The sequence below is a fragment of the Oncorhynchus keta genome, chromosome 30, assembly GCF_023373465.1.
Source record: "Oncorhynchus keta strain PuntledgeMale-10-30-2019 chromosome 30, Oket_V2, whole genome shotgun sequence".
Classification (NCBI taxonomy): Eukaryota; Metazoa; Chordata; class Actinopteri; order Salmoniformes; family Salmonidae; genus Oncorhynchus; species Oncorhynchus keta.
In genome coordinates this window covers 17,480,130-17,496,665 of record NC_068450.1, presented here as the reverse complement: position 1 = coordinate 17,496,665, position 16,536 = coordinate 17,480,130, and the positions used below count along the sequence as shown (strand labels likewise).

General features: G+C 40.9%; 1 protein-coding gene across 1 annotated transcript in view; it reads left to right on the top strand.

Moving 5' to 3' along the window:
• LOC118374651 (teneurin-2-like) overlaps nucleotides 1-16,536 on the top strand; it is a 450,055-nt gene that overhangs the window by 51,989 nt on the left and 381,530 nt on the right. The window contains exon 2 of the mRNA XM_052487936.1: nucleotides 7,510-7,827. Coding sequence (XP_052343896.1) covers nucleotides 7,510-7,827 — 318 coding nt within the window. The remainder of the gene's footprint in view (nucleotides 1-7,509; nucleotides 7,828-16,536) is intronic.

Here is a 16,536-nt window from a genome sequence, read left to right as displayed (position 1 = left end):
TGATAGGAACATAAACAGTGTAATGAGAGTATAGGAACAGTATAGGAACAGGAACATGATAGGAACATAAACAGTGTAATGAGAGTATAGGAACAGTATAGGAACAGTATAGGAACAGTATAGGAACAGGAACAGGATAGGAACATAAACAGTGTAATGAGAGTATAGGAACAGTATAGGAACAGGAACAGGATAGGAACATAAACAGTGTAATGAGAGTATAGGAACAGTATAGGAACAGGAACAGGATAGGAACATAAACAGTGTAATGAGAGTATAGGAACAGTATAGGAACAGGAACAGGATAGGAACATAAACAGTGTAATGAGAGTATAGGAACAGTATAGGAACAGGAACAGGATAGGAACATAAACAGTGTAATGAGAGTATAGGAACAGTATAGGAACAGGAACAGGATAGGAACATAAACAGTGTAATGAGAGTATAGGAACAGTATAGGAACAGGAACAGGATAGGAACATAAACAGTGTAATGAGAGTATAGGAACAGCATAGGAACAGGAACAGGATAGGAACATAAACAGTGTAATGAGAGTATAGGAACAGTATAGGAACAGGAACAGGATAGGAACATAAACAGTGTAATGAGAGTATAGGAACAGTATAGGAACAGGAACAGGATAGGAACATAAACAGTGTAATGAGAGTATAGGAACAGTATAGGAACAGGAACAGGATAGGAACATAAACAGTGTAATGAGAGTATAGGAACAGTATAGGAACAGGAACAGGATAGGAACATAAACAGTGTAATGAGAGTATAGGAACAGTATAGGAACAGGAACAGGATAGGAACATAAACAGTGTAATGAGAGTATAGGAACAGTATAGGAACAGGAACAGGATAGGAACATAAACAGTGTAATGAGAGTATAGGAACAGTATAGGAACAGGAACAGGATAGGAACATAAACAGTGTAATGAGAGTATAGGAACAGCATAGGAACAGGAACAGGATAGGAACATAAACAGTGTAATGAGAGTATAGGAACAGTATAGGAACAGTATAGGAACAGTATAGGAACAGGAACATGATAGGAACATAAACAGTGTAATGAGAGTATAGGAACAGTATAGGAACAGGAACAGGATAGGAACATAAACAGTGTAATGAGAGTATAGGAACAGTATAGGAACAGGAACAGGATAGGAACATAAACAGTGTAATGAGAGTATAGGAACAGTATAGGAACAGGAACAGGATAGGAACATAAACAGTGTAATGAGAGTATAGGAACAGTATAGGAACAGGAACAGGATAGGAACATAAACAGTGTAATGAGAGTATAGGAACAGTATAGGAACAGGAACAGGATAGGAACATAAACAGTGTAATGAGAGTATAGGAACAGTATAGGAACAGGAACAGTATAGGAACAGCATAGGAACAGGAACAGGATAGGAACATAAACAGTGTAATGAGAGTATAGGAACAGTATAGGAACAGTATAGGAACAGTATAGGAACAGTATAGGAACAGGAACATGATAGGAACATAAACAGTGTAATGAGAGTATAGGAACAGTATAGGAACAGGAACAGGATAGGAACATAAACAGTGTAATGAGAGTATAGGAACAGTATAGGAACAGGAACAGTATAGGAACAGCATAGGAACAGGAACAGGATAGGAACATAAACAGTGTAATGAGAGTATAGGAACAGTATAGGAACAGTATAGGAACAGGAACATGATAGGAACATAAACAGTGTAATGAGAGTATAGGAACAGTATAGGAACAGTATAGGAACAGTATAGGAACAGGAACATGATAGGAACATAAACAGTGTAATGAGAGTATAGGAACAGTATAGGAACAGGAACAGTATAGGAACATAAACAGTGTAATGAGAGTATAGGAACAGTATAGGAACAGGAACAGGATAGGAACATAAACAGTGTAATGAGAGTATAGGAACAGTATAGGAACAGGAACAGGATAGGAACATAAACAGTGTAATGAGAGTATAGGAACAGTATAGGAACAGGAACAGGATAGGAACATAAACAGTGTAATGAGAGTATAGGAACAGTATAGGAACAGGAACAGGATAGGAACATAAACAGTGTAATGAGAGTATAGGAACAGCATAGGAACAGGAACAGGATAGGAACATAAACAGTGTAATGAGAGTATAGGAACAGTATAGGAACAGGAACAGGATAGGAACATAAACAGTGTAATGAGAGTATAGGAACAGTATAGGAACAGGAACAGGATAGGAACATAAACAGTGTAATGAGAGTATAGGAACAGTATAGGAACAGGAACAGGATAGGAACATAAACAGTGTAATGAGAGTATAGGAACAGTATAGGAACAGGAACAGGATAGGAACATAAACAGTGTAATGAGAGTATAGGAACAGTATAGGAACAGGAACAGGATAGGAACATAAACAGTGTAATGAGAGTATAGGAACAGTATAGGAACAGGAACAGTATAGGAACAGGAACAGTGTAATGAGAGTATAGGAACAGTATAGGAACAGGAACAGGATAGGAACATAAACAGTGTAATGAGAGTATAGGAACAGTATAGGAACAGGAACAGGATAGGAACATAAACAGTGTAATGAGAGTATAGGAACAGTATAGGAACAGGAACAGTATAGGAACAGGAACAGTGTAATGAGAGTATAGGAACAGTATAGGAACAGGAACAGGATAGGAACATAAACAGTGTAATGAGAGTATAGGAACAGTATAGGAACAGGAACAGGATAGGAACATAAACAGTGTAATGAGAGTATAGGAACAGTATAGGAACAGGAACAGGATAGGAACATAAACAGTGTAATGAGAGTATAGGAACAGTATAGGAACAGTATAGGAACAGGAACAGGATAGGAACATAAACAGTGTAATGAGAGTATAGGAACAGTATAGGAACAGGAACAGGATAGGAACATAAACAGTGTAATGAGAGTATAGGAACAGTATAGGAACAGGAACAGGATAGGAACATAAACAGTGTAATGAGAGTATAGGAACAGTATAGGAACAGGAACAGGATAGGAACATAAACAGTGTAATGAGAGTATAGGAACAGTATAGGAACAGTATAGGAACAGTATAGGAACAGGAACAGGATAGGAACATAAACAGTGTAATGAGAGTATAGGAACAGTATAGGAACAGGAACAGGATAGGAACATAAACAGTGTAATGAGAGTATAGGAACAGTATAGGAACAGGAACAGGATAGGAACATAAACAGTGTAATGAGAGTATAGGAACAGTATAGGAACAGGAACAGGATAGGAACATAAACAGTGTAATGAGAGTATAGGAACAGTATAGGAACAGGAACAGGATAGGAACATAAACAGTGTAATGAGAGTATAGGAACAGTATAGGAACAGGAACAGGATAGGAACATAAACAGTGTAATGAGAGTATAGGAACAGTATAGGAACAGGAACAGGATAGGAACATAAACAGTGTAATGAGAGTATAGGAACAGTATAGGAACAGGAACAGGATAGGAACATAAACAGTGTAATGAGAGTATAGGAACAGCATAGGAACAGGAACAGGATAGGAACATAAACAGTGTAATGAGAGTATAGGAACAGTATAGGAACAGTATAGGAACAGTATAGGAACAGGAACATGATAGGAACATAAACAGTGTAATGAGAGTATAGGAACAGTATAGGAACAGGAACAGGATAGGAACATAAACAGTGTAATGAGAGTATAGGAACAGTATAGGAACAGGAACAGGATAGGAACATAAACAGTGTAATGAGAGTATAGGAACAGTATAGGAACAGGAACAGGATAGGAACATAAACAGTGTAATGAGAGTATAGGAACAGTATAGGAACAGGAACAGGATAGGAACATAAACAGTGTAATGAGAGTATAGGAACAGTATAGGAACAGGAACAGGATAGGAACATAAACAGTGTAATGAGAGTATAGGAACAGTATAGGAACAGGAACAGTATAGGAACAGCATAGGAACAGGAACAGGATAGGAACATAAACAGTGTAATGAGATAAGGAACAGTATAGGAACAGTATAGGAACAGTATAGGAACAGGAACATGATAGGAACATAAACAGTGTAATGAGAGTATAGGAACAGTATAGGAACAGGAACAGGATAGGAACATAAACAGTGTAATGAGAGTATAGGAACAGTATAGGAACAGGAACAGGATAGGAACATAAACAGTGTAATGAGAGTATAGGAACAGTATAGGAACAGGAACAGGATAGGAACATAAACAGTGTAATGAGAGTATAGGAACAGTATAGGAACAGGAACAGGATAGGAACATAAACAGTGTAATGAGAGTATAGGAACAGTATAGGAACAGGAACAGTATAGGAACAGCATAGGAACAGGAACAGGATAGGAACATAAACAGTGTAATGAGAGTATAGGAACAGTATAGGAACAGTATAGGAACAGTATAGGAACAGGAACATGATAGGAACATAAACAGTGTAATGAGAGTATAGGAACAGTATAGGAACAGGAACAGGATAGGAACATAAACAGTGTAATGAGAGTATAGGAACAGTATAGGAACAGGAACAGTATAGGAACAGCATAGGAACAGGAACAGGATAGGAACATAAACAGTGTAATGAGAGTATAGGAACAGTATAGGAACAGTATAGGAACAGGAACATGATAGGAACATAAACAGTGTAATGAGAGTATAGGAACAGTATAGGAACAGGAACAGGATAGGAACATAAACAGTGTAATGAGAGTATAGGAACAGTATAGGAACAGTATAGGAACAGTATAGGAACAGGAACATGATAGGAACATAAACAGTGTAATGAGAGTATAGGAACAGTATAGGAACAGGAACAGTATAGGAACATAAACAGTGTAATGAGAGTATAGGAACAGTATAGGAACAGGAACAGGATAGGAACATAAACAGTGTAATGAGAGTATAGGAACAGTATAGGAACAGGAACAGGATAGGAACATAAACAGTGTAATGAGAGTATAGGAACAGTATAGGAACAGGAACAGGATAGGAACATAAACAGTGTAATGAGAGTATAGGAACAGCATAGGAACAGGAACAGGATAGGAACATAAACAGTGTAATGAGAGTATAGGAACAGTATAGGAACAGGAACAGGATAGGAACATAAACAGTGTAATGAGAGTATAGGAACAGTATAGGAACAGGAACAGTATAGGAACAGGAACAGTGTAATGAGAGTATAGGAACAGTATAGGAACAGGAACAGGATAGGAACATAAACAGTGTAATGAGAGTATAGGAACAGTATAGGAACAGGAACAGGATAGGAACATAAACAGTGTAATGAGAGTATAGGAACAGTATAGGAACAGGAACAGGATAGGAACATAAACAGTGTAATGAGAGTATAGGAACAGTATAGGAACAGGAACAGGATAGGAACATAAACAGTGTAATGAGAGTATAGGAACAGTATAGGAACAGGAACAGGATAGGAACATAAACAGTGTAATGAGAGTATAGGAACAGTATAGGAACAGTATAGGAACAGTATAGGAACAGGAACAGGATAGGAACATAAACAGTGTAATGAGAGTATAGGAACAGTATAGGAACAGTATAGGAACAGTATAGGAACAGGAACAGGATAGGAACATAAACAGTGTAATGAGAGTATAGGAACAGTATAGGAACAGGAACAGGATAGGAACATAAACAGTGTAATGAGAGTATAGGAACAGTATAGGAACAGGAACAGGATAGGAACATAAACAGTGTAATGAGAGTATAGGAACAGCATAGGAACAGGAACAGTATAGGAAAAGGAACAGTATATGTACAGCAAATGGACAGTATAGGGACAGGAACAGTATAGGAAAATGATATGGGCAGTATAGGAATAGTAACAGTATAGAAACAGGAACAGTATAGCAAAAGGAACAGCATATGAAAAGGAACAGTATATGAACAGTATAGGAACAGTATAGGAACAACGTATGAACATGAACAGTATAGGAACATTATAGCAACAGGAATGGTATAGGAATAGGAACATAATAGGAACAGGAACAGTATAGGGACAGTATAGGAACACAACCAGTATAGGAACAGTATAGGAACAGGAACGGTATAGGGACAGTATAGGAACACAACCAGTATAGGAACAGTATAGGAACACAAACAGTATAGGAACAGCAATTGGACAGTATAGGACAGGAACATTATAGGAACAGTATAGGTACAAGAACAGTATAGAAACAGGAATGGTATAAGAACAGCATAGGAACATGAATAATATAGGAACAGCAAAGGGACAGTATAGGAACAGCATAGTAACATTGGCAGTATTGGAACTGCAAAGTAACAGTATAGGAACAGTATAGGAACTGCAAAGTGACAGGAAAAATATAGGAACAGGAACAGGATAGGAACATAAACAGTGTAATGAGAGTATAGGAACAGTATAGGAACAGATTAGGAAAAGGAACAGTATATGAACAGCAAATGGACAGTATAGGGACAGGAACAGTATAGGAAAATGATATGGGCAGCACGTGAAAAGGAACAGTATATGAACAGTATAGGAACAGGAACAGTATATGAACAGAGTACAAACATGAACAGTATAGGAACATTATTGGGGCAGTATAGGAACATGAACAGTATATGAACAGGAACAGTATAGGAACAGGAAGAGTACAGGAACAGGAACAGTATATGAACATGAACAGTATTAGGAACAGTAAGGAACATGAACAGTATAGGAACAGGAACAGTATAGGAACAGTAATAGTATAGGAACATAAACAGTATAGGAACATGAACAGTATAGGAACAGGAATAGTATAGGAACATGAACAGTATAGGAACATGAATAGTATAGGAACATGAACAGTATAGGAACAGGAACAGTATAGGAACAGGAACAGTATAGGAACAGGAACAGTATAGGAACAGGAACAGTATAGGAACAGGAACAGCATAGGAACAGGAACAGTATAGGAACAGTAATAGTATAAGAACATGAACAGTATAGGAACAGTAATAGTATAAGAACATGAACAGTATAGGAACAGGAACAGTATAGGAACAGGAACAGTATAGGAACAGGAACAGCATAGGAACAGGAACAGTATAGGAACAGGAACAGTATAGGAACAGGAACAGTATAGGAACAGGAACAGTATAGGAACAGGAACAGTATAGGAACAGGAACAGTATAGGTACAGGAACAGTATAGGAACAGGAACAGCATAGGAACAGGAACAGTATAGGAACAGGAACAGTATAGGAACAGGAACATCATAGGAACAGGAACAGTATAGGAACAGGAACAGTATAGGAACATGAACAGTATAGGAACAGGAACAGTATAGGAACAGTCAGATCAGATCCTCAATTCAGATATCCTGATCTCCACATCATCTGTCATTCTGTACCTCATCCCTCTACCTGCAGATGTAACATTATGTGTGTTTGTTTGACTGCTTGAGTCTTTGCACTACTTCTGTCTCTCACACAGGCGGTAACTTCCACACCCTGGCTGAACTCGGAGTTTGCGACCCAGGTTCCGTTCACCCTGCAGTCCCTGCCTACTGTCCTGACCTAAGCTTGCTCCAGAGGGGCTACTCCCTCAGCGCAGGGTCAGACCCCAATGCAGATTCTGACCCAGAGGGGCCCCTGTCCCCAGAGAGAGCCATCCAGCTGTGGGGAGGAGGACCAGGAGGAGGAACAGGGGGAGGGGTGAAGAGCAGACACAGCTCAGGACTGTCCAGCAGAGAAAACTCAGTGCTCACACTCACTGACTCAGACAACGACTACAAGTCTGACCACGAATCAGGTAGGAGAGATACGGATTGATAGGGTGAGGCCGACATAGGGTGAGGTCGGGAATGGAAAGATTTGAAGCATGAGACCGAGTGAAGGACTGTGTGATTGGGAGGAGGAAGTTTAGGCACAGACTCCTGTGGAATTGCTGGCAATCTGGTGTGATCCATGATTGATTGATTGATTGATTGATTAATTGATATAGAAGGACTCGTGGATATTGTCAAATCTTCATAAATAATGTCTCATCTTCATCATAGAGAGATCTCACTTGTTTATCAGATTGTTAATTTCATGTTTTCAAGTGAAAACAAGTATTGTTCATGTGTCTCTGTTTCGGTCAGCTAATACATCCCAGTGGGTGTTTCCACCTCGCTGTGCGTGTGTGTGTGTGTGTGTGTGTGTGTGTGTGTGTGTGTGTGTGTGTGTGTGTGTGTGTGTGTGTGTGTGTGTGTGTGTGTGTGTGTGTGTGTGTGTGTGTGTGTGTGTGTGTGTGTGTGTGTGTGTGTGTGTGTGTGTGTGTGTGTGTCGTCATAAACCTTTCAACGGCTGCGTGGAAAGGTTTATAATATTTATAATAAGGTTTTTAATATAAACTATCGAATGAGTTGGAGTCTCACAACAGAATCTTGGAGAGTAATGTAGTCAGACACAGCTTTTGTTCTGGCAGCAGCTATCAAACTATTGAGCAACACCTATTACACCTATCACACATACACATGCACACACACTCACTGACGTTTTCATCTTTTAAACACATAGAGAAACACTTTTCTAAGAGGTAATGGTTTCATCTCTCTGGCTGATAATTGCTTTGTGGCTGATTGCCAGACTAATCTCTGAGCTGTACATATCAACTGTAGACAGTCTGTCAGCAGACTAAATCTCTCTCTCTTTCACACACACACACACACACACACACACACACACACACACACACACACACACACACACACACACACACACACACACACACACACACACACACACACACACACACACACACACACACACACACGCATGCATGCACACACACACACACACACACACACACACACACACACACACACACACACACACACACACACACACACACACACACACACACACACACACACACACACACACACACACACACACACACACACACACACACACACACACACACACACACTGTCCATAGCCTAATGATCAACCTGTCCATAGCCTAATGATCAGCCTGTCCATAGCCTAATGATCAGCCTGTCCATAGCCTAATGATCAGCCTGTCCATAGCCTAATGGTCAGCCTGTCCATAGCCTAATGATCAGCCTGTCCATAGCCTAATGATCAGCCTGTCCATAGCCTAATGATCAACCTGTCCATAGCCTAATGATCAGCCTGTCCATAGCCTAATGATCAGCCTGTCCATAGCCTAATGATCAGCCTGTCCATAGCCTAATGATCAACCTGTCCATAGCCTAATGATCAGCCTGTCCATAGCCTAATGATCAGCCTGTCCATAGCCTAATGATCAACCTGTCCATAGCCTAATGATCAGCCTGTCCATAGCCTAATGATCAGCCTGTCCATAGCCTAATGATCAACCTGTCCATGGCCTAATGATCAACCTGTCACCTAGATTCACTTTAGCAGACCTATAATATATTGTATAGCCTAATATATTGGCGCTACGAATGATGCATTCAAATATGAATTAACTTCTAACTTACACACACTTCTGCTGGCAACTCCCCTGGCCTTTTCCCCTTAACTCCAGCTCTTGAACGAGGAGCCTATATATAGACCTGGGATGGGGAACTTTTATGGGGGGTGGGGACCACAAAAAAGGAACTCATCATGAGCGACCACAGTGGCTCGTGGGTCTGCATACCCACATCGAATTCTGCACATTTTTGCCATAGGGTGGAGGCTAATGTTTGCAGTTTTTAATATGATAACTGATGATCAATGGGCCCCACCCCGGTGTCTAACGTGGGCTAAATGAGTGACTGTTGATGCACAAGCAAATGTCGCGAAATTTCACGTTGTGTATTCTGTCTAGGAACAGTGGGATAACTGGTCTAGGAACAGTGGGATAACTGGTCTAGGAACAGTGGGATAACTGGTCTAGGAACAGTGGGATAACTGGTCTAGGAACAGTGGGATAACTGGTCTAGGAACAGTGGGATAACTGGTCTAGGAACAGTGGGATAACTGGTCTAGGAACAGTGGGATAACTGGTCTAGGAACAGTGGGTTAACTGGCCAAGGAACAGTGGGATAACTGGTCTAGGAACAGTGGGATAACTGGTCTAGGAACAGTGGGATAACTGGTCTAGGAACAGTGGGTTAACTGCCTTGTTCAGGGGCAGAACGACAGACTTTTACCTTGTCAGCTCAGGGATTCGATCTTGCAACCTTCCAGTTACTAGTCCAACACTCTAACCACTAGGCTACCTGCCACCCAGGCGAGATGTGTGGCCTACTGTAGGTCTGGTGTGGTGTGATCACGTTGGCTAAATTAATACCTTGCTGCACTGATGCGTTGCAAACGTAAAAAACAGGTAGAGAGAAATGAATTCACAACGAAACCCACAGACTTGTCAGTGGCAGTGTCCCAGATAGCAATTTGTATTGGTTCGACATCTTATTTTAGCATGTGAAAATACCAAGAAATCTAACCTGTTCTGAACAAATAATTGAATTATTGTGGATTGTAAAAAAATGTCTTATAATTCTGACGAAAATAACAGACTTGGTAAGAAAGGGCCTTAACTGAAAATAGTCCTTTTGATTGTTATGAATGAGATAGAGTCAAGACAGGGTACTTTAGGAAGCATTCTGAATGGACATACAGTATATACAGAGAGGGAGAATCAGTCAACACACATACACACCCCCGAAAAATGACCCATCAGAGAAAGCCACCAGCGTATGTCAGACACAAGAGCAAATATTTCTAATTTCCTTAAAACGTATACAAAAAACTAGGCCTACTGTACCTTTGGCTTTCTGAAAGTAAGATAATGACGTAAAAGAATGACTTGACAAGGAAAGGCTTTCTGAAAGTCGGCCGTAAGATAATAACTTGACAAGGAAAGGCTTTCTGAAAGTAAGATAATGACATAAAATAATGACTTGACAAGGAAAGGCTTTCTGAAAGTAGGCCGTAAGATAATAACTTGACAAGGAAAGGCTTTCTGAAAGTAAGATAATGACGTAAAATAATGACTTGACAAGGAAAGGCTTTCTGAAAGTAGGCCGTAAGACTTGACAAGGAAAGGCTTTCTGAAAGTAAGATAATGACGTAAAATAATGACTTGACAAGGAAATTCTTTCTGAAAGTAGGCCGTAAAATAATGACTTGACAAGGAAAGGCTTTCTGAAAGTAGGCCGTAAGATAATAACTTGACAAGGAAAGGCTTTCTGAAAGTAAGATAATGCCGTAAAATAATGACTTGACAAGGAAAGGCTTTCTGAAAGTAAGATAATGACGTAAAATAATGACTTGACAAGGAAAGGCTTTCTGAAAGTAAGATAATGACGTAAAATAATGACTTGACAAGGAAAGGCTTTCTGAAAGTAGGCCGTAAAATAATGACTTGACAAGGAAAGGCTTTCTGAAAGTAGGCCGTGAGATAATAACTTGACAAGGAAAGGCTTTCTGAAAGTAGGCCGTAAGATAATGACTTGACAAGGAAAGGCTTTCTGAAAGTAGGCCGTAAGATAATGACTTGACAAGGAAAGGCTTTCTGAAAGTAGGCCGTAAGATAATGACTTGACAAGGAAAGGCTTTCTGAAAGTAGGCCGTAAGATAATGACTTGACAAGGAAAGGCTTTCTGAAAGTAGGCCGTAAGATAATGACTTGACAAGGAAAGGCTTTCTGAAAGTAGGCCGTAAGATAATGACTTGACAAGGAAAGGCTTTCTGAAAGTAGGCCGTAAGATAATGACTTGACAAGGAAAGTATGAAGGGGACAGCTATGCTATAGTATGCAGATGACATTGACAATCATTAAAACAAATACACACAACATATCCACTTACTATTTATCAGTGTTGATTAGTCTATGAATTTCAGAAACAATACTCTAACCAATTACACAATGCCGGTTTGGAGAGGATTGGTGCATTGTCAATTTGACACATTAGTGAATCAGAGCCAGAACAGCCTTCCTGAATAATTCATGAATAGTCATAACACATCCAACCATTTTTAAAAGAACACAGACGTATGTATTTACTAGAAAGCAACGAAAATGTGCATTGTATAAAAGAAAGTCTACACATCGAAGAGGTTTTTACTTAAGTGCCATAGCCTTTAAGCCTGGGCCTCTACATCCCCACGCATCTAGTGGAATAGCTGCATCAAACCACAGTTGGAAAGATGAGATGTAGATAAAAAAATCATTAGTTAACACTCCTGCAAAAAAAAAAAAAGTTAAATAGGGGAAGTGTATCTGCATGAAAATATAGTTTTAAAAAACATTCAAAAAATGAATGTAGGCCTTTTTAAAAGGTTTCGAAAGTTATTTTCATGGAGGTCTTCATATATAACCGTCAGTTACACAGTTATTCAATTACCATCACAAGCCCTAGTGTTCGGGGGTTTGTGTGTTCGGGGGGGTTTGTGTGTTCGGGGGGTTTGTGTGTTCGGGGGGTTTGTGTGTTCGGGGGGTTTGTGTGTTCGGGGGGGTTTGTGTGTTCGGGGGGTTTGTGTGTTCGGTGTGTCTGTGTGTGCGGTGTGTCTGTGTGTTCGATATGTCTGTGTGTTCGGTGTGTCTGTGTGTTCGGTGTGTCTGTGTGTTCCGTGTGTCTGTGTGTTCGTTGTGTCTGTGTGTTCTGTGTGTCTGTGTGTTCCGTGTGTCTGTGTGTTCGTTGTGTCTGTGTGTTTGGTTTGTCTGTGTGTTTGGTTTCAAGTTTCAAGTTTTGATGTCACATGTACAGTGAAATTCCTTTCTTGTGTGTGTTTATGCGTGTGTGCCGCCCTGAGATTGTACGTAGGTGTTTGTTCGTAGGTGTTGGTGCGTGTGTGTGGTGTGTGTGTGTGTGTGTGTGTGTGTGTGTGTGTGTGTGTGTGTGTGTGTGTGTGTGTGTGTGTGTGTTTGTGTGTTTGTGTGTGTGCGTGTGTGCGTGTGTGCGTGTGTGCGTGTGTGTGTGTGTGTGTGTGTGTCAAAGGCACATAAAAACCTGGAAGAGAGACCGGAAAATGACAACATCATACACGCCAAGATTGTTACTACCTCATGAAGCTGGTTGAGAGAATGCCAAGAGTGTGACTACCTCATGAAGCTGGTTGAGAGAATGCCAAGAGTGTGACTACCTCATGAAGCTGGTTGAGAGAATGCCAAGAGTGTGACTACCTCATGAAGCTGATTGAGAGAATGCCAAGAGTGTGACTACCTCATGAAGCTGGTTGAGAGAATGCCAAGAGTGCGACTACCTCGTGGAGCAGGTTGAGAGAATGCCAAGAGTGTGACTACCTCATGAAGCTGGTTGAGAGAATGCCAAGAGTGTGCAAAGCTGTCATCAAGGCAAAGTGTAGCACTTTGAAGAATCTCAAATATAAAATCTATTTTAATTTGTTTAACACTTTTTTGGTTACCCTTGAATGAGTAGGTGTGTCTAAACATTTGACTGGTACTGTACATTCACTCAGTCACAAATGACAAGAAACATTGATAAAACAGCTCCATCCTTTTCAAGTCTCACATTTCCCACTCCATCTCTCCCTCCTTTCATTCTTAATCTGTGGTTTATCTCTCTCTTCCTGTCATCCTTCTCTCTCTCCACCCCTAGTTATGTTCGTGTCAGTGCAGTTTGACCAGTGTTATTGGCAACTGTCAATTGGAGAGCCATGAGGCGTGTGTATGCCGCCTGCCTGCCTGTCTGTATGTGTCTGTGTGTGTGTGTCTGTGTGTGTGTGTCTCTGTGTGTGTGTCTATGTGTGTGTCTATGTGCGTATGTCTGCATGTGTCTGTGAGTGTGTGTGTTGCGTCTTTCACCACCTAGCGTATCTTTTCTTCTGTTGGGTATTGGAATCGGAGTACAGTTCTCTACAACCAGCTCTCACAGTCTCAAGTCTGATTTAGACGTCGGAGTACAGTTCTCTACAACCAGCTCTCACAGTCTCAAGTCTGATTTAGACGTCGGAGTACAGTTCTCTACAACCAGCTCTCACAGTCTCAAGTCTGATTTAGACGTCGGAGTACAGTTCTCTACAACCAGCTCTCACAGTCTCAAGTCTGATTTAGACGTCGGAGTACAGTTCTCTACAACCAGCTCTCACAGTCTCAAGTCTGATTTAGACGTCGGAGTACAGTTCTCTACAACCAGCTCTCACAGTCTCAAGTCTGATTTAGACGTCGGAGTACAGTTCTCTACAACCAGCTCTCACAGTCTCAAGTCTGATTTAGACGCCGGAGTACAGTTCTCTACAACCAGCTCTCACAGTCTCAAGTCTGATTTAGACGTCGGAGTACAGTTCTCTACAACCAGCTCTCACAGTCTCAAGTCTGATTTAGACGTCGGAGTACAGTTCTCTACAACTAGCTCTCACAGTCTCAAGTCTGATTTAGACGTCGGAGTACAGTTCTCTACAACCAGCTCTCACAGTCTCAAGTCTGATTTAGACGTCGGAGTACAGTTCTCTACAACCAGCTCTCACAGTCTCAAGTCTGATGTAGACGTCGGAGTACAGTTCTCTACAACCAGCTCTCACAGTCTCAAGTCTGATTTAGACGTCGGAGTACAGTTCTCTACAACCAGCTCTCACAGTCTCAAGTCTGATTTAGACGTCGGAGTACAGTTCTCTACAACCAGCTCTCACAGTCTCAAGTCTGATTCAGATGTCGGAGTACAGTTCTCTACAACCAGCACTCACAGTCTCAAGTCTGATTTAGACGTCGGAGTACAGTTCTCTACAACCAGCTCTCACAGTCTCAAGTCTGATTTAGACGTTGGAGTACAGTTCTCTACAACCAGCTCTCACAGTCTCAAGTCTGATGTAGACGTCGGAGTACAGTTCTCTACAACCAGCTCTCACAGTCTCAAGTCGGATTTAGACGTCGGAGTACAGTTCTCTACAACCAGCTCTCACAGTCTCAAGTCTGATTTAGACGTCGGAGTACAGTTCTCTACAACCAGCTCTCACAGTCTCAAGTCTGATTTAGACGTCGGAGTACAGTTCTCTACAACCAGCTCTCACAGTCTCAAGTCTGATTTAGACGTCGGAGTACAGTTCTCTACAACCAGCTCTCACAGTCTCAAGTCTGATGTAGACGTTGGAGTACAGTTCTCTACAACCAGCTCTCACCGTCTCACGTCTGATTTAGACGTTCATACATTTTTCTCAAACATCACATTTTGAAGTTGTTCCAAATGTCAAGTGTTTAGGGTTGAGTCATTAACTCCGAAGTCTTAAGGTTAGGTATTGTTAGGTTCTAATTATCAGAGTAAGAACTCAGCGGACACTATGAAAGCTCAAACCAAGTTTATTCTTCCAAAAGGATCGAACAGCTGAACGGATGACGACATATTCGCACAAGCACTGATATTTAACCCTTTCTCCTCTGCTGAGTCTCCTCCTACACATCTGAACAGCCAATGCATCTCTGTTGCTAGACAGAACCTTAGTGATATCTGTTCTTTCTCACTTCATCTGACCTGACCTCTGCCCCAAAGTGCTCACTCCTCCCCAACTCATGGCTGTCATGGTGACTGGTACCAGACTGTGTCTCTTCTCAACCCATAGGATCCCTGATGGCTAACAACAACATTTCCTGGCGTAATGTAAACGTTATACATTACCCTATCTCCCTCAGTGACAAGAATAAGTATATTTGATATTCTCAGACCCAACAGCATCAACTCCGAATGGTTAAGGTAAGGGTTAAGGTTTGGGATAGGCTTACATTTAAAAAAATAAAAAACAACTTCTATCAATGGATTCAAACTTGCAAGCTTTGGAATCAGGTGCTTACGCCCATCCGACATCCCTGTCCACAACATCCTATCAAAACCCAAACCTACTCAAAGGTAAAAGCATTCACTGTTGCCCCTAGTGACCGGTTTCCACATCATCACTGTCATTTAGGGGCGGCAGGTAGCCTAATGGTTAGAGCGTTGGACTAGTAACCGAAAGGTTGCAAGATCGAATCCCTGAGCTGACAAGGTAAAACTCTGTCCTTCTGTCCCTGAACAAGGTAGTTAACCCACTCTTCATAGGACATCATTGTAAACAAGAATGTGTTTGTAACTGACTTTCCTAGTTAAATAAAAGTATAGATAAATAATCATGTAAATCTCCTGATGTCCTCAGATATGGAAGGATATCGAATACTGACTTGTATCATGGGTGACCTGACTGCTTCTCTCTCCCTAAACTAGAGAGCCAGAATCTTCTGCCCTTAAAAAGACACATTCATTTCACATGTGATCACATGAAAAGTGCTCCCATAACACATGGTTTCCTGTGAAGTTAATGTGACAACAGGTAAAGCAACATATGAAACTATGTGTGAAATATATGATTCATAAATTTCATGTGAAATCATGTGTGTTTTTGCGTAAGGGTGGGGACATGAGCTCTATCTTTTATTACTTACTAGCAAAGCAGACAGAGAGCATTAGCCAATCAATCAATTTGATTGTCTCATTGAGTGAGGACTCAACTCCATTCCCTTCCTTCCTTCCTTCCTTCCTTCCTTCCTTCCTTCCTTCCTTCCTTCCTTCCTTCCTTC